The sequence below is a fragment of the Ailuropoda melanoleuca genome, chromosome 2 (assembly GCF_002007445.2).
Source record: "Ailuropoda melanoleuca isolate Jingjing chromosome 2, ASM200744v2, whole genome shotgun sequence".
NCBI lineage: Eukaryota > Metazoa > Chordata > Mammalia > Carnivora > Ursidae > Ailuropoda > Ailuropoda melanoleuca.
This window is the reverse complement of record NC_048219.1, coordinates 43,632,774-43,652,607: the sequence shown is the minus strand read 5'-3', so window position 1 is coordinate 43,652,607 and position 19,834 is coordinate 43,632,774. Positions and strand designations below refer to the sequence as shown.

The 19,834-nt window shown below is 35.7% G+C and overlaps 1 protein-coding gene across 6 annotated transcripts in view; it reads left to right on the top strand.

Annotated features, from left to right (window-relative positions):
* PTGER3 (prostaglandin E receptor 3) overlaps positions 1-19,834 on the top strand; it is a 176,024-nt gene that overhangs the window by 18,634 nt on the left and 137,556 nt on the right. For 5 of the 6 annotated variants that reach the window (XR_004623270.1, XR_004623269.1, XM_034653694.1 and 2 more), the window contains one exon: positions 13,345-13,524. The exons of the other annotated variant lie outside the window; for it this stretch is intronic. Coding sequence is in view for 3 of the 5 variants with exons in the window: in XM_034653694.1 (XP_034509585.1) it covers positions 13,345-13,524 (180 nt within the window). In the remaining 2 variants the exon portion in view is untranslated. The remainder of the gene's footprint in view (positions 1-13,344; positions 13,525-19,834) is intronic. 6 annotated transcript variants of the gene reach the window in all.

Sequence of the window (19,834 nt, the reverse complement as noted above, 5' to 3'; positions counted from 1 at the left end):
CCTAATTTATAAATTAAACTTTATCATAGGTATGTATAAATAGGGAAAACAGTATGTGTGGGGTTTGGTACTATATGTGGTTTCAGGTACTCACTGGGTGTCTTGAAATGTATCCCCTGTTTATTATTGGAGACTAGTGTACATGCTTTCTAGTTCACTTCTAGCAGGACTAAGAAGCTGTGTTTTTCTATGGCTCACTCCCAAAAATGTAGAAACTTTTCCCCAGATATCCTCAGGGAACGTCTTCTTGGCTCTCATTTTCTAGTAGGGGGTCACATCATCATCACGGATCCAGACACATTCTAGTATTTAGTGATAAGGTCAGCTCTGGAGTACCTAGACTCCAATAAAAATACACGTACTGATAAGAAGGGGAGGTGGAAGAATGGATGTTGGGTAGGCAGCCAACAGTAGACACTGCGTGATGAGACCTATGCAGTTTAATTAAAAGAATATATGTGAAGGGCCCTCAAAAAGTATAAAGCCCTAGGGGTGCCTGGGTGGCTCAGTTGGTTAAGTGTCAGACTCTTGATTTCGACTCAGGTAATGATCTCAGGATTGTGAGATTGAGCCCTGCATTGGCTCCATGCTGAGTGTGGATCCTGCTTAAGATTTTCTCTCTCCTTCTCCCTCTGCTCCTCCCTCCCTGGTCGTGCATACATGTGCACTCTCGCTCCTTCTCTCTCTCTAAAAAAAAAAGTATAAAGCCCTAGACCTACATTGTCCATTGTGGTAACCACTAGCCACATGTGGTTATTGGAGACTTGAAATGTGATAACTCCAAATTGAGAATGTAAAATACACATCAGATTTTGAACATTATGTACAAAAAAGTAAAATATCTCAATAATTTTTATATTGCTTACATATTGAAATAGTATTTCAGATATATTTGGTAAATTAAAATATATTGCTAACATCAATTCTACATGGTTTTTGTGTTTTTTTTTTGCTTCTTTTAAATGTAGTTACTATAAACCTTAAAAGCATACATGTGGCTCTTGTTTGTGGCTTGAATTATATTTCTTTTGGACAGAGCTGCATTAAGCCATCAAGTTTCCAATTGTTTCAGCTGGAGAAACTATTTAAAAAGGTCTCTTTAGAGAAACAGACAAAAACAGAACTGCTCTGGTCCAGTGGGGTAAGGAGCTGGAAATGCCAATAACAGCTATTCACCAATTACTGCAAAAACATTTTTGAAAATACTTACATCAAATATAGATTTTAAAATGAAATAATAAAGTCCCTAAGATAGTAAGAGGAATAATTTTATAATTACTTTCTTAAGATCTTCCCTAGGAAGCTAAATAGTGCAGTAAAAATACTTTCATGGAACTCACACATTAAGAAGAGAGGGAGCTGATGGATTCAGATGTTAGGATTTGGTTATTTTCTCTTAGGAACCTATAGTCTTCATAGGAATTTGGCTTCTGAGTCATGGGAAAAATTGATTTCTTCCTCATGTTTGCTTTCTTCTGGTTCCTATTAGTTACTGTGCTTTTGGACCAAATGGTATGAATCCAACTAAACCAACAGATGAGACAAAAGCAGCCTAAGGGTGCAAAACATGGAAGATGAACAGGTTACAAGTTTCCATTTTTCTACATCCCATGTAATGTGAATTCAGTCGTCTTTAAACTTTCCTCAAACCTGGTACAAAACTGTAAGTGCTAACTGTACTTTAAGTGATTTGGTAAAGTCTGATTTTCTGAAAACAAAAAACACAGTCTTTTCAGAAGAACATTTTGAAAAATAAAGTTTATCATTTGTAATGTAAATAACACATGGCACTTGATAGTTTTCACCTGCCACATACATAGTGCATGAAAGGAAGGCGTGATTGTGAAGGTGTATTACAAGGCTGCTACATAAATCTCAAGGAACAATGGGGTTAAAAAGGGAGCTGTATCTCTATGGACATAGCAAGTTACCATTTTGTGGTGTCATAGCCACATTCTTCCTAATTAGAATCCATGTACTTAGGAGACAATAGTGAATGGATCTTTTATGCTTCCTTTTATTACACTTAAATCTGAAGAAGAAGGAGAAGGAGAAGAAGAAGACAAAAATAATATTGATATAGTACTTAGTATAAGTCAGTAAGTCTGAGTGTTTTACCATTTACTATATACCTTCATACCTGTTAATGCAGCAGAGCAGTGAGCTGAGTGGGCTGCAGGAATCCATGTTTTCAGTGCTGCTACTTGGTAGACCCAAAAGGAAAAAAGGTCAGCAGAAATGTTTGGTTGCAGTGTTTTCACACAAGCAGTAACAATGCAGGTTAAACCCAGTTAACACAATTCTCTTTCGAAAGGCTGAGGCATTGGAGACTGACCATCCTGTCATGATTGGGAAATCACAGAATGTTCTCTTTAAAGTCAAAGAAAAAGTGATGCCAATACATGACACCTTAAGCCCCTCCCGTGGTGGCTCTGGCACTGCACAATTACTTAGCCCAGGTTTACAGTCAATACCACAAGTTAACTATAAAGAAAGCTGGTAAATTTTATGAGGATGTGTTTTGTATTAGAAAAAAGAAAATGAATTACTCATACATTAGGAAGTTCCTGTGCTGACGCTGACTAGAAGCCTAACATTGGCAGAGAATTTTACAAGTAAATTAAACTATTATTGATGTGTTATCTGTTAGACTCTGAAGGGTATTTTAAATACTTATTATACTATACATATAAGATACAGTCTCATATTTGTGGGCAAGAATTCTATAAGCAAGGAGCACTAGAATCCCACGTAACATTTTTATAATAATGAAAGAACTTTTGACTTACTACGTATCATAAATTGATAGCAAATAGCCTCGTTAAAGATGGTGTTGATATGCATGTCTTATTTTGGTTTTGTCTTGAGGTATATTTCTGGAAAAATTGTTATTAAATACACAACAAGAATTTTCCCTTCTTATAGATTCAGTATGTTTTATTTTAAATATTTGCTGCTCCTATTGATTCTACAGCCTAGCTCTCCAGCTGCCTCCAGGTTACTGCTGTAACTATAACATTCTACTTAAAATCATGAGTAATAAGAAGTACTTAAAGTCCATTAGTACCTAAATTGAACCTGTTATCCTGGCTAATTATAATAACAGAAACAACAAAAACAACAAAAAGACTTGAATAGGGATAAATATTGGTGTATTTGTACATTAGATAAAAATTCTAGAATCTGGTACCCCCAAATGGGAGGCAGTACTCTTTCAACCATTCATTCATTGGTTAATTCAAAAATATTTATAAATCTATAATGTAATATATTCTGTGCTAGGTGCTTCCTTAGATACACCTAAAAGGACCGAAATAATCCCTACTCTTGTAACAATATTTATCTATGAAGAGAGACTGACATTAAAAACAAGCAGCACTATAAAATATTTTGGGGTAATAAAGGAAGTAGAGAATTTGGGAAGTCCATATTAAAACTTACCCACTAGGCTTTTGGCAAGGGAAACACCAGATAAATTGACATTTCAAGTCTACACAAAAAATAAGTTGGAATTAGCCAAGTAGAGAAGGGAATAAGAGTTATAAGACCTAGGGATCCAGATTTGTAGAAGTTCAGAAGCAAGATGAACTTTTAAAGAACTCAGAGAAGTTCAAGGTGATTGGAATATAGATGTGAGAGTAAAGAGTGGTGAGAATTTAGGCTAGTGAGCTCAGCAGGGGCTGAGTGGTGATGAGCCTTCAATGTTCATTTAAAGGCTTTCCTCAGGGCAATGAGAACCTATTGAGGAACTTTTCAAAATGGAATATCACAGTAAAATTTCTGTTTTAGGAATATCCTTTGTAGGCAGCATGGAGGGGTCCAGAATGGAGGGTAACAAATGGTGTAGTAGACTTTTGTGGTAGTTCAGACAAGAGATGGTGGTGGTCTGGGTTTAGGGTCAATGGGAGTGGAGATGAGAGAAATGATAGATTTAAAATCTATATTAGGAAGATAATGGGAGACTTTGTGATTGATTGGATGTGAGGAATATGGATAATGAGGCAGAATAGGTAGAGAAAGACAAGAGAGAGACTCAGAGAAATGAATCAAGATGAATCTAGGGTAACTCTTAGGTTTCTGTTTTAGAGAGCTGGGTTCACTGAACTAGGGAAGATTGGTGGAGAGCAGCTTTGAAGCAGATAATAATGTCAGTTTGGAGCCTGTTGAATTTGATGTAAGACATCTAGGCACAGCTGTGCTACAGGCAGCCAAATTAATCAGTCTGGAGCTTAAAGAGGTATAGCCTACAGTGCATAGATGGATTTTGAAGTCATGAGGGTAGAAGGGGTCATCCACCAAGTTTATGCACAGCAAGAAGGGGAGGCAACCTCCCATTATTTAAGATAGAACCCCAAAATGCTGACATTTTCAAGATAGGTAGAGAAACAGGAGCCATAAAAGAGACTGCGAGGGATCACCCAGAGAGGTAGCAGGGAAATTAGTAAGAAACTCAGGTCAAATGGCAACTTGAATATTTGGGAATATTTGGGAAATGGCAACCTGTATCTTTGGCAACCTGAATCTTAGGGAAGAGAATGTTTCAAGAAAGACTTTTAGGGGCGCCTGAGTGACACAGCGGTTAAGCATCTGCCTTCAGCTCAGGGCGTGATCCCAGCATTCTGGGATCGAGCCCCACATCAGGCTTTTCTGCTGGGAGCCTGCTTCTTCCTCTCCCACTCCCCCGCTTGTGTTCCCTCTCTCGCTGGCTGTCTCTATCTCTGTCAAATAAATAAATAAAATCTTTAAAAAAAAAAAAGACTTTTAAGTGTCTAGTGGATTTTGAAACCTTGTTGGTGGCCTTGGGAACAGCACTTCTTGAGGATTTGTGGGCACTCAGGCCAGGCTGTAGTAGGTTAAAGAATAAATTTGAAGATAAGGAAGGTAGACAACTCTTTGGAGAATTCAGCTGTAACTTGTGGAGCACTATATGTAGGGAGGTGAGAATTCTGCAGAAGATTTTATTTTCTCAAGATAGGAGAAATTTAGATATGTTATTATAATACTGGGAAAAAGCCAAAAGTTAAAGGTAAAAGAAGGAGATAATTGAAAAAAAAAATAAAGCTTTTGACATTCAATCATGCTGGATAATATTCAGTGCCCAGATAGAGCGTTAGTCTTAGATAGGAGATGGGACACCTCTTCTATTTGAATAAGAGGCAAGGCGAAATGGTTAGCTACAGATGCCAAACTTGGTGGTAAGAAGGTGAGAGGGCCCTAGACAGCTTGTTTTCTCTGTGAGGTGAAGGACAGTGGAGAATGTATGAGATAGCTACTGTGGTGAATGAAAGAGAGAGAGACAGAGAGAGACAGAGAGAGAGGTGACTAGGGAGTGAGACAAGGTTGGAAGGTTGGGGACCATGAATTGAGAGAGACCCCAATCTGCCTATATTCACCCAGTGTTCACCCCAAGTACAAGACACGTCTGTGTGGATCCCCCTATGAGATCCAGTCCTCCCACAGCATAGCTCCAAAAGAGAGTGTCATTTGGACATGAGATCAAGTTAAATAAGAATTTATCATATTAGGTTAGAACCACAATCAGCCTGCATCACGTACAAGTTGTGGTACAGGGAAGGAGTCTTTTGCACGTGGTGGCTGTACTGTCCATGAATCACAGAAGCCACTAACTGACCACTAAACATTACATTCCCTTTAATAAGCCATAATGAATTGATGATTAAGTTAAATGCTTTGATCAATTATAGAGTGTCTGACTGTTTACCTATTGGTTGTTAAATTATGCACACATCGACTACCTAAGAATTCAAACAGAAATGACCATGTGATGGTTCCAGGATGGATTGTGACACTAACATTTCACCAATAAACTATTTAATAGGTTATTGTTTATATTGAAGCTTCCAGCTACTCTGCATTTAATGCTTCTTTTGTAAGTGTGCAAATAACATGTTTATTGTGGAGAATTTGGAAAACAAAGAAAAAATAGAGAAGAAAATAAAAATTGCCCTAATTCCCACCTGGAGATGTTTTTAAAATTGGATTATACTACATAATAAACATTTGTTTTTAGTTTTAACATTCCTGAATATTTCTTCACATTATTAAATATTTTTCAAAAATGTCATTTTAAATGGCAGCGTTGAAATACATGTATATTACACAAATCAGTGGATATCCCATAATTTAAATTGTGCCCTGTGCTTTATTGTTAGTCTTTTCAGTTTTCCTAATTTTCTTTAGAGGTGACTGTCTCTGCACACAAAAACTTAGCCCACATCTCTGATTCCTTCTCAATCATTTAGCTACTCTTAAAAAAAATTTTTTTTTNATCATTTAGCTACTCTTAAAAAAAATTTTTTTTTGAGTATAGTTGACATACAATGTTACATTAGTTTTAGGTGAATGACATAGTGATTGAACAAGTTTNTTTTAGCTACTCTTAAAAAAAAATTTTTTTTGAGTATAGTTGACATACAATGTTACATTAGTTTTAGGTGAATGACATAGTGATTGAACAAGTTTATAGGATATGCTATACTCACCACGAAAGTAGCTACCATCTGTCAGCATAAAACACCGTAATTGTCACTAACACCGTGGATCTCTGAGTGCGTGATAGGATTCAGCGTTCTGGGTTTAAATGAAACTGTACTTTGGCAGAAAAAAGAAAACTATCTTAAATCTAAATATTTGAAAGGACGAATGTTCTTTAAACCTTGACAAAGACATATTTTCTAAACTTTCACTTGACACCTGAGATATAAAGTTTTGAAATGTAATAAAGATAGCCCTTCTGACATGTATATCACAAAGCTAATTTATCATCTATAATCCAAGGAATAAATACTTTTATACGGTAAGTTTTGCCTTGCCCCTTTCAGCCAGAATTTGAATACTTAGTTACTGCTATTTTTTGACTGTTCTAATAGAAAGGTATCTCTCTAGGCATAACGTTTATAATGAGCTATACTGAGCCAAATTACACAGAATTTACAATGCATACTACTTGAAAGGAGATGGTAATTCTTATGTACCAAATAAAGTGGTGGCAGTTTGCAGGCTTCTTTACAATATGGAGGGATATGGCAGTCCCCTATGCAGCTACTGATTAATGGTTCTGCATTACCAAACATCTTTAAAGTTTAAGTTTTTTCTTCTAAAAAGACATTACTAGGTAGGAATTTAAGAAAAGCAGACATATAGATAATAAATTTATTTCCTAGTATTCCTCAAGCATCCACTGGTCTATTCCTGAACATCAGAGCATTCTCTTCTGGAAGCCTACGCAATAGTGCAGTAGCCCGGGGCTTGGGAAGAGGCAGACTTTGTATATCGAAGACCTTAATTATTCTCATCTCATTGTAATTTTTGCAGCTGCATTACTAGATGGAGAAGATATTCGGTAAGCATGTATTAATCATGTTTTAGAGAAGGGAGAAATTAAGATCCAAACTCAGGTAACCAGTCCCCAGCCTAGATGCAAAGCTGAGCCATATTTATGGTGGGTATCTAACTCTTGGTCAGCCTGTTTGCCAATGTCAGCTACTTCTAAAAAAATCTTCCCCAAAAGCTTTATGAATTGAGGCCCTTGTACTAATCGTTTGTCCATTTTCTAACTTTGTAGTTTTCCTCTCTCCTCTGTTTTCCAAAAGATACATTTGGGGTTTTCCTGAAGAGGAATTTTGTCTTTTGTTTATACCTTTTACCTTTCAGTTTCTTTTCTTTCTCAAATTAAATCCTTATTCATTTTCCAGCTTTGCCGTAGAACTCATATAAGAAAAAACTTAACCATAGAGGTGTATATATACGTTTAAGAGGCCTTCTGGGCCAGCCCTTTTGTTTCCTAGTGAGTTTACTAAAGCATAGAGAGTAAGTGGCTTGCCTAAAATCTCACCTGGTGGCAGTGCCAGCAGTCACTGTTTTGAAAAATTTTATAAAATTACGTAATAGTAAAGATGAAATAACACGACTTCTAGTAATTTTTTTAATGTTCATGAGCTGTTTATTTTCAGCTTTCAGATTAGATAAGGCGGGAGAAGCTTCTGAAACAGTAGAGCGTAGAACGCTGAGATGATTTGGCAACTGGAGAACAGAGTTGTAACCAGACTGGAAAGACTGCAGTTATTTCTTAAATCCAGGGTGAAGCTTCTTCCCATGATAATCCTTCAAATTATGTAATTAAGTGATTTAAAGGGCCCAGACTGGTTTCAGTGTATTATAATGTAGTGCATTTATCAAATGATAGAGGGAATTTCCCGTAGAGCAGGTTATTCTCCTTTAGCCTAACAACAGAGGATTATGAAAAACAAAACATCATAGCTACAAATTGGCTGTGAGGAAAGTTCTCTTACACACTTACATTAGGAATAAACAGGAAATGCATAAAAGCTGCAAAATGGAGCCTAAAGGCAAGTAAACAATTTTATTTCCTCCCCCACAAGTTAATTTTTCTGGGTTTACTCATTTATCATCTTCAATCGATATTTATGACCTATAACTCAAGGTATTTTTGAATTAAGAAGTGAAGTACCAAAGATTTTTAAATGTGTAGTTATAAATCCTGCTGCAATAAAACAAAATCCAAATGCAGAATATTGAGAACTGTCTCCTTGATTAGTGCTTTGCACATTTAAAAGATCGTTATCACTGGAAAAGAGAGACATCAGTTTTTTCCTTTAGGTGGAACAATGTAGTTGCCCTTGACCCTAGGCAGGGATGGAGAATTTAGGGGACACTGATATAGTTGTGCATCTGGTCAGCATGGGTACAAAAAGAGCTCTCTACTCCTGCTGGTAACCAGGGAGAGGCAAGAGCCCTCAGAGAGTCACGAGGAGCCTGGGGGAGATGCCGGCAGAAGAGCTGCCTTTCAGGGCAACCAGAATTCATCTTACCATTCCCTTGACCAGATCACTGAGAGGCTGGTCAGAAGGAGCAATCATGCAGAGTATTCATGCACTTGCTAAAAAAGTAGTTTTTTTGTTTGTTCTTTTTTCCTTGGGTAAGGAATTGAATTGGACTACTAGGAAAAATCATTTCTACTAGAAATCTACAGTCATGTCAAAGGTTTTCTTTCAGTCTGAATGTCTGAAAAATATTTGCAAAAATTGTAATCGCTGTTCAGCTCCTTAAATATTGGGAAATCAACAGATGGATGTTAATTTGCGTTTATGTTCAAGATTAGATGGATTTGGGAGACCTATTTCCATTCCTGCTGCCATTTGGAAATGACAATATCATGCTTACTGCCTCTAATTCTAGTTATTGTCATCTTTCGCATCCCATGATTTCCGGGAAAAGCTGGAGTGTCTCTCCCCATGCGCCAGCTATTGCTTACAGAGCTTGGTTTCATAATTTCATAATCACTGCACTGTCCATAGTAAATTATGGGAAATTACAGAGGACTAATCAATGTAAGGAATATGAAACCTATATTAGCCTAATAATAATTTAAGATTATTAGCCCCATAAAAACTAATTTTAAAATAATCAAGGAGGACTGTGTAAAATGACTGAAATCCCATTTTAATTAGTGATTTTAACTTTCCTGATTATAAAAAGTTGGAGAATTTCAATACTTTATTTTATTAAAAAAAATGAAAATGAAAATGTTGGGGCGCCTGGGTGGCACAGCGGTTAAGCGTATGTTTTTCTTAAAGGAAAACTATTGAAAATATGATTTTATACCTTTTAATCAAACACACTGAAATTTAATTGATGCTACTAGAATAACAAGAGTTCATTTTTACATGTTGCAAACTTAGAAATTGAGATTATTTAAACAGTTGGGATGAAGTTCACTTTTACTTAATGTTAAAAAAAAAAGGTTTCCTGAGAAAGTGAACAAAGTAAACAAGCTTGCTGAGATGTTGTATCTATGAGAGACGGTAAACCATTTTCAAACAAATTCCTCCCCATCCCCTCTCCACATCTGTTGAGAGTTCAATCTGTAGGTGTGTTAGTTTTCTTTCTTCCTTTCTTCCTTTCTTTCTTTTTCTTTCTTTCTTTTTTCTTTTCTTTTCTTTTCTTTTCTTTCTTTCTTTCTTTCTTTCGTAGGTGTGTTAGTTTTCTACTGCAGTTCTCTAACAAATTTATTAACTTAGTGGCTTAAACAAGACCAATTTCTCTTACAATTCTCTTAGAAGCCTGACATGAATCTCACTGGGTTAATATCAAGGTGTCCATGGGGCTCCATTCCTTTCTGGAGGCTCTGAAGGAGAATTGGAGACTCATTTCCTTACCTTTTTCGGTTTCCAGAAGCCATCTCCATTCCTTAACTCATGGCTCCCTTCCTCTATGTTCAAAACCGGCAACGTTGTATCTCTCTGACTCCCTCTTTCTTACCACAGCTGGGTAAAATTCTCAGGTTTTCCAGAAAAATCTCCCCATCACAAGACCCTTACCAGGAATCATATCTGCAGAGTCCTTTTTGTCTCGCGTGATAACATCGTCCCAGGTTCTAAGAACTGAGACGTAGATCTCTGGCAGCCATGTGTGTACACAGGGAGAGGTAGCCTTCAGTTCACAGGACCATGAGCCCGCATCAGAAGATACTGATGTAGATTGACTTATTTTTTAAAAATTGGTGTGTAATAATTCATATTTATTAATGAAAGCAATTATCATCAACTTCCTTTAAATAAAACTTTCATTAACTGAAATGCTTTTATGTACATACAGTTTTTAAAATAATTTAATGATGGTTTAATGGTAAGTTATTGTTGAATAGTAATAAATCCATTGCCTTCCACAAGTCTATGTATTTCACATAATTTAATTATTATAACAATATAGCTTTATATACACGAACTTATATTCTGTTTTCACCCAATTCTTATATATACCACTATACAAATAAGTCATATTTTATTAAGCTTTACTCCTGGTGTTAGAGATTTATGTGTTTACAGTTTCTTACTAATGTAGATACTGCTTCACTGAACATTGACTTATTTATACAGCCGTTTTTGCTTTTATTCAGTACATCCCTTGGAAAAAATTCCTTAAAAGAAATTACGGAGTAAGAATATATGACTATCTGCAGGTTGTCTACACATTCTCTTCTTCTTATTTGTTTACAGAACCATAATTTTGTTCAGGTATTAGGTGGTAAAGTGGTCAAGGACCATGGTTAAGTCCCAGGGGATGAATTTGTGCTATAAGTGAAACCTGGAAATTTCTGTGTCCTTTGCCAGATTTAAGAATCTGTGGGTCAAGGGGCGCCTGGGTGGCACAGCGGTTAAGCGTCTGCCTTTGGCTCAGGGCGTGATCCCGGCGTTATGGGATCGCCCCACATCAGGCTCCTCCGCTGTGAGCCTGCTTCTTCCTCTCCCACTCCCCCTGCTTGTGTTCCCTCTCTCGCTGGCTGTCTCTATCTCTGTTAAATTAAAAAAAAAGAATCTGTGGGTCAATTTTGTCCAAAAAGACCAAGTTGAAGTTCTTGTAGCTGGTGAGGGTTTGGTCAGAGCTGGAATTTAGTTCGGATGCTGAATCTGTGATGTGTTAACATCTGTATGCACCATCTTGATGTCTATCAGAACTATAATCCAGGGGAGTGGAGGAGCTGAACTAGGATGAGGTTGGCACAAGAGCAAAAGGCATTGAAGAGGATGAGGCAAAAGAAAGATTCAAAGACAGCTGACATGTTGGGCCAGGATGACTATACAAGAAGCAAGCGCCATTGTTGGGATTGTGGGTTTGTGGGTTTGTGGTCCAGGGTGTTTTGGATGTTTGGGGATGTTGACTTCAATTTGAGGTATATGACCTAGGGACAAACATCCAAGTAAGTATGGGCCTCAAGAGAGGCCTTGGGTTCAATGGAATGTACTGTGAGCAACAAATGCCAGCTCCATATATAATTTCAGATTTCCCAGTAGTGACATTTTTTAAAAAGTAAAAAAAAGAAAGAGAAGGAAGCGATGCTGATTTTAGTAATATAGTTTATTTGATACAGTATACCAAAAATATTATAATTTCATTATACAATCATTATATATTCCAACATCTCAATTTGTTCTGGCCCTATTTCAAGTGCTTCATAGTCGTGTACAGTTAGAAAGATGAATTTAGGAGCCAGTTATAAAGTCAGCACCTTTCTTTGCTTGCAAATGTGAACCTGTGTGTGTTTGGCTTATTTCTGTTTTTGTTGTTGTTGTTGCTGTTGTAACACTGTAATGAACAGTCATATATACAGCTCCTGGTGCAGGGAGTGAGGATGGTATGTTCCTAGGCATAGGACGGCTGGCCGATGAAGTAACGCTCAATTTATTCTCCAAGGTGGTTGCTCCGGTTCGCATGGCAGCTTGTGGCATGTAAAAGAGTCCTTCTTGCTCCACCCCCATGCTAACATTTGGAAAAGCCTCATGTCTTCATTTTTGTCAAACTAGTGGGTGTAAAATGGTTTCTTGTTTTCTCATAATTTGCATTTTTCTAATTATTAATGAGCTTGAATACCTTTTCAGAGGTGTATGAACCTTCATTTTTTCCCCTCTTCTATAGAAATCACAAACATTTATTCATTCAAATATAAATATATTTATATTATACATATGTCATATATTCACATATGTGTTATATATTTATTCACAAATATTTTTGAGCACTATCTAGTAAGTATTGGTCTAGGTATTGGGAATTGTACTCGTGGGGGGAAAAAGAGTCCCAAATCTTGCCTTCCAGGGGTTTACATTCTAGTGTGTGCGTATGGTGAAGAGGAAGAGACGAAAACAACAAAAAAAGTGAAGCTGCGTATGTCAAGTGCTGTTAGTAAACCTCAGTTAAGTCCGGCTCAGCCATTGTACGTCAAGGCTTAATTTGGCTTCTGCAGTTGTAAAAAGGAGATGGTAAAAATACTATCTTCATTGTTTATTCAATGCGTATGAAGAATTTGACACAGCCCTGGCAAATAGTAAGGATTCAGAAAATGCTAATAATAAGTATTATTTTCCCCTTTTTTGCTTCTATTTTTTTTTCTGTAATTTCTTCTCAGAACTACTAAAGTTTAAGGTTAAACATGTTTTGGTTTGTGGAAGTGTTGGTTTCCGTCAGGGCATCAACCTATGGATACTTTCAGCGACAAGACAGAGGACTTTAGCTAATTTTGAGATGTGTTTTTGAGATTTCAAGCTTCTTAAAGCCCAAGAACCAAGAACCTGAGAATGTGTACTTTTTAAAAAGCTGCATCATGTCAAATGCCAAAAATGTGGGAAAATCTGTAGGAATGCCTTGTATTCGTTCAGGGCTGTGTCCTGTGAATGTAAATTTTGCCTGAATTAATCATTTCAATCTCACAACCAATTTACTGTAAACCCTGTGCAAAGTACTGTATAGAGGAGGTGCGTGTGACCTTGTTAATCTTTGGAACAATTATTTGTCCCTTTTTCTTAGATAATGATGTTGAAAATGATCTTCAATCAGACATCAGTTGAGCACTGCAAGACTCACACTGAAAAGCTGAAAGAATGCAACTTCTTCTTAATAGCTGTTCGCCTGGCTTCACTGAACCAGATCTTGGATCCCTGGGTTTATCTGCTGCTAAGAAAGATCCTTCTTCGAAAGTTTTGTCAGGTAGCAAATGCTGTCTCCAGCTGCTCTAATGATGGACAGAAAGGGCAGCCTATCTCATTATCCAATGAAATAATACAGACAGGAGCATGAAAGAGAACACCTAATCAACTTGCATGTTCACAGCTTTTGGCAAAAAGTAGCCATAAACCTTACTGTGAATTTAGGCATCTCTGGCATGCCACTGTTTATGCATTGAAGGAGAATTTTGATATAAGGCTAAATGGTCTCAGAAGCATAGATAATCCCCTATGTGCCAAAAGTATTGAAACACAAACAAAGGAAAATATATTATTAACAGTCTAGTGTTTTTGGGTCTCTGCCATTGGAGCTGAATATGTGATTAATTATGAGATGAAAACTTTTTTTTATAAATGATCTTGGTCTGTGGTGAGGATGGAGTGGGGAAAGTTAATATTCCAGTATACTGAGTACATGGGGGATTGAATCCATAGAGCATGAGAGATAGGCAAAAATTTGTTTTTGTTCCAAGACCTTCGTCTTCTGTATTCTCTGTCTTTCTCTCCATGTCACTCTTTTCCTCTTACATTTTTTTAAAAAGTTGCATTAAGATTAAAAAAAAAAACACAAAAAGTTGCATTAGGATAAAAATACATCCATAATATTCAGTGTTACTGATGTAAATATTGCTCATAAATTATACATAAATTATCTGCTGAACTTATGAAGTTTAAATTTTGGTTGTGTTGGTGATTAGTTTTACTCATTAAATAAGAGCCAATTCCATTTATTTGAAATATGACAGGATTTGTGGCTATCCAAATTACTATATGTTCTTCTTTTTGAATACATTTTTTAATTCCTAAAAGCCTGGATAAGATTCGTGAATCTGATCTTGAGAGTCAGTAAAGTGATTTTTCAAAATACTATTTAAGAACTGATTTGAGAACTAAAGATAGGTGCTGTGGTTAATTATCTTCCCTGATCGTTCCACCAAAAGTATTTTCTTGTCTTCTGGATATTTAAATACTAACTCTGTTTCCAGGACCAATAAATATTTTGAAGGTTCCATATAGATTTTCCATAGTTTGGCCTATTTATAGGATAAGAACATTAATAGTATTGACCCCTCACAGCACTTTCTCTGTTCTGTCTTCAAAGTAGCTCTATATCTAAATATTTATTATTAACATGTTTTTCTTATACTGTACGTGTACAAACCTTGATAGCTAAGCTTAATGTCTTTTTGGCACAAGTAGATTATTACACTAAGTTTTGAGAGTAGCCCTTAAAAGAAAACCTCCCCAACAAACATAGCAATCGTTTACGTGAGATCTATACAAAATGCTCTTTGTATCCTTTGGAGCATTCATTTTGCAAACTCATTCACATTTTCTCACGAAGATTTTAATTTACAGCTTACCTTATTGCATTCCTAGTTTTAAAAAATTTGAGATTTATTTTATACTTCTTCATAGTAACTCCTTTTTCCCCTGTGTTTAGTAGGCATTTGAGGAATAATTGATTTTAAGAGGTATGATATATCTATTTGATTAATATATAAACCATCCTAGGTCAGGCGGGAATAATCAATTTATTATTATTATTATGAATAACCATGTCAAACTGAGTGGATAAACAAGATCTGCTGAGAGTGCTTATGTAATTCATGATGGTTCCAGTAGCCTGCATTTTAGAAAATATGATGGTATATAACCTAATACTAAAGCCCTGTTATAAAACCTCCCTGCGCTATAGAATTAGACTATCCCACAGGTCACTCATGAAGAATTAGACAAAGCTACCTCCTTTTTCCAGAAAAAAAAGTGCACTTAAGTGATGTTACAGTAAAGAGCTTTACCTCGTGAATGGTCCTCTGGTCCCAGGTCATAATCAGACAGACAGACACACACAGTATGGATTTAAGTGGTATGAGTGTGTTTGGGTTTTCCTTGCCAGCACCTAGTACAACACTTGAAATGTAGGAAAAGCTCAGTATTTATTCAATGAATGAATGAATGAATAAATGGCTGCCAAAACCGAGGGTGCATTGGTGAGGTGCCCGCCTTATGATCGAAAGACCACATGCCTTTATAGTCCTTCAAGCTGATAACGTGAATGATTTCTGCTTATTTAATTACAGAAATATGAATTTATCTTCAAATGTGTAGTAGCATATTGGTGTACAACAGAGTGCTTTATCTGTATCAATAATTTAAGGAACTGATACTTCCAAATTGTAATGGAGATTACTGTCCAAGAAATACCACTTTCATCAAAGCACAGAAATACATGAAGACAAAACAACCTGAAACTTATTCTTAAGTACAAAATAAATTTCTTCCCAGGTTTACATGGCAGGAGTGGACAAATGGCAGTTTTTCAACAAGGTTGAAAAGGAATTGGAGAAGGAAAAGTATGTAAATGCTATGTGCTTTGTTATCTAGGCAGCCATTTGTTCATCCAGGGCAAATCTGATAAGAAAATCTGATAAGTCCCACGTGATTCCAGCCTTTGGACGATAGTTGAAGCTAGATTTCAGAGGTGTTGTGCAGAGGCCCTAGATGTGGTCAGGAAGTGGGCATCTGAAGACACTGCAGAAGAATCTGTGTTTCCAAGTTTAAGTTTATTGGCCTTTAAATTCATTCTCACACACTTTGTGTATCTATTTATATATCTAAGCAGGAAAGGAATATGTGCACATAAATTATGATGATTCTTAACTTGACAGTATTGGTTAAAAAAAAAATAGAAGCCTAGGAAACCACATGGGAAGAAGTGAGTGAGTGAGTGAGTACAACGTAGAAATTAAGGTACAATCAGCTATTGCAGATTTTACAGGTCGGGGCTGATTTCCTAAATCACAGCTGAGCTGTGTCATAGAAGAGAAGGATGACGTGCTATCCAATAAGAATATTTTGCTTTTCAACGAAAATTGGTGCAGCGGATATCTCAAAACTATTTAAAATGGAAGAAACAAAATGTGTTATCTTAAGATTTAGCAAATTTGCTTAATGCTGTATACCAAGATATTTTAAGTAGATGTGTTTAATCATGACAGATTTAAATGACTATGAATCAAAATGTGCACATCTATTTCTACTTAACACTTCTTATTATATAAAAGATCTCTCGACTGTGTTATAGAATAAAATTGTGGAAGCTCGTGTAAGTTAACTGTAAGAGATCCTGGGACCATGCTCGCATTTAGATCAACTAGAAACTCTCAAGACAAAACAGTATTTTTCAAAGGTGGTCAATCTGTGACAATATTCTAATAATAGATTTTCAAGTGAATTAGACCTTTTATTTATTGATACTTTTTATGTATCTGTTGGCTTTGAGTCCAAATTTTTGATTAGCTTTCAATCTTCCCACGTCAACAATCACTTAATGGTTCTTTTGTATTGGGATTAAATTAGAGACAAAAAGTAGAAAAAATTTTATCGTTGGAATCTTAAGTACATATATTCCTGCTTATTTTTAAAAACTTACAGCCCAAAAGCTTCTCTTGAAATAAACAGGATACCGGAAGATGAGTGACACAGAAAGACCTCAGAGTATTTATTCCTGCGAACATACTAAAAGCTTAATGTGGAAAAATTTAAATTTCTATCATTTACGCATGTGAAAAGTTTAGACCAACACCCATGCCAAATCTTCAGAGATATTGTTTATTGCTCGTTTTGTGCTCACATATGTCTCAAAATCTGCTACAACTGAGGTTTAAATAAATGTGCACAATTGTTCAATGAGCAAGATTATATCATTTTAAAAATGAAGACTAATACTGTGGCTACGTCCTGAGGACTGTTATCTGGGTTGCATAAAATTCTGGTAAGAGGTGGCATACATCTGTGATGTTTCCTAACATAGACTTTGATAGAGCCAATTTACAAAATTTGAAAATCAACCTAAAACTCACACTCACATTTGTTAAAGAGCTGTATCAGTTCAATATTTTAAGACAACTAACTGGTGGTGATCACATATGAAGCATGAAACAGAGAATTAGGGAAAATGTTAAAATTAAAACTCCATTAATTGGCATCATTTATATAGATACTGATCTCATAAGAAAGTTCATATTCAGCGGACTTACTCCCACCCAAAAGGTTTCAATTTTATGAGGAATTCGTATCTATAGTTATCAAGTAAAATCTTTTACATGCCTTCTTCCCTGAATGCCTTTTTTGGATTGTGTCCACCTTGAGTAAAACTAAGAAAGTAGATAGAATAGTGCAGAGTGACCTTGTTCTCAAAGTGACAAAGGGAAAACTGAAGACTATTCCTCTCTCAGAAAGACTTCCACAAGTCTAGAATTAAGGAATTTTTTTCACAAGGAGATCAACAATTCGTGTTAAAGTCAGGTGGAAAGATATTTTCAAACATGCTACTTAACATTTTCTTTCTCACTTGTCTCTCTTTCCTACTCTTTTAAGGAACAAAAGAGCACAGAATTTTTATTTTATATAGTCTCTATTTTATAATTCCTAAAATGAGGACTCTATTTAAAGGTTTATAATTTTCACAAGTTGAATTGTAAACCATTACATGATGATACCATAAACTGAGTGTATTTTGATTCTCCGGAAAAACAATTCAATCAGATATACACCATATTCATTTGTATACCACTCATTTTCTTTATTGAGAATTGAAATTCTTTCTCTTTCAGATGTTTTAAATCAATCAGTTTAATATCAACAATCTAAATATTTACTGGATTACATATTTCTTCGTTAGGAACGAGACTGTGACCCCAAAACCCTTGCCTCCAACCTGTTTATTCATTTTCTCAACAGAGAGAAAGTAACAGAAATATTTACTGTTGGTAAAACTGGGATTGTTTTTAAGAGGAAAGAGAACAGCTTCGTATTTCTAGCATGCTTATGCCTCACTATATGAAACAGATCAGAGTCTGTTTTTTACTAAGTCTGCTTTGATGGAACGATTTTATTATGGGAGTAAAGATAGGAAGGAAAGAGATCATCATGAGAAACAAAATCAGGCTTCAAGCTTTTTGAGCATTGTGGAGATGATTCTACCTCTAAAGTCATTTTCAAAAGTGCAGCTCTTAAATTCTTTTGTCAATTGCTTTAGAAACAGAATATTTTGGCCTTTTAATGAAAGTGAATCAGGTATCTAGACAAAAGGTAGTCAATTACCAAACTTCAATAGTTACTTGAAAATAGTTTCTTTATATATTTTTCTGTTTGTGTAGAAGTCAAAGCTGTAATGTTAAACAGAGAAAAATGCATATGACTTACTGATACACTCCAATGTTCTTTCAACTTTTGAAAAGGTACTTATGTGGAGTAGGCAAGGGAAGGGGGTGTAGAGAATATAAAGAAAGACATGGAGGGAACCTTGTACATTTGCAACTTGTTAAAATTCTTCACCCTTTTAGGCCATTCCACAGAATCAAAGAGAGGAAGAGACCACATTTATTTTTATGCATGGGAGTGTCAGTAGGGCAAAGAAAGGAGTGGTCAGTATTCTTTTCTGTAAGAGCAAGTGTTAAGTTCACTCAAGTCATCACTGACTGCTAAATTCTCTTCCTTCCATATATATATATATATATATGGAATTTTTATGAAATATTTTACTTTCTCCCTCTTCTTTTGCCAAATGTGTATGTACAAATAGCATAAAGTTGAACATTTCTTTATACAAACAAGTTAAAAATAGGCACTGATTATCTTCATCTGTTTACAATAAACGAGTGTAAGTACTATATGTGGTATATTTAAGGGAGAACTGAAATCACTGGCACTTTAATCAATGATGTAAAGCTCAGCATAGAAAGCATATGTTTCTCCATCTTTCCTATTCACCCTCTTATCCCTACACTTGGTCGAGTGGAAAGGTATACTTTTGTCATCTCTGTGTAAAGTTTTTTTGGAGTTATCCTAAGCATAGTTAAACACATATTCCAGTATATTTTAAAGGCTGGTCTTCAGGATTGTGGAGACAAAGAGTAAAAGAGACTTTGAAAACTACATCTAAATTTTGATGGCATTCGAGTCATAGCTAGTCTGTGTATTTAATAAATGTATGTTTTTCATGTTGTGTTTGTCAATGGAAAATAAAGTTGAATGTTCTGAAATGTTCCTGTCTTTTTTTCCTGATGCCAACTCATGTCAGGAATATTTTATTTATAATTGTGTTAAATATTTTGCTGAAATCCTATTTGACACGCTTTGTCAAATAACAGCACAATGTAATAGTCAACAGCATTTTGCTATCTGGATGATTATACATTTTGTTTTACATTGCATAATTGTGTACTGTACAAATTTTTACTGATATGCTTAGATCTGAGGTGCTCTTTTTCCGATTTTCAACATGA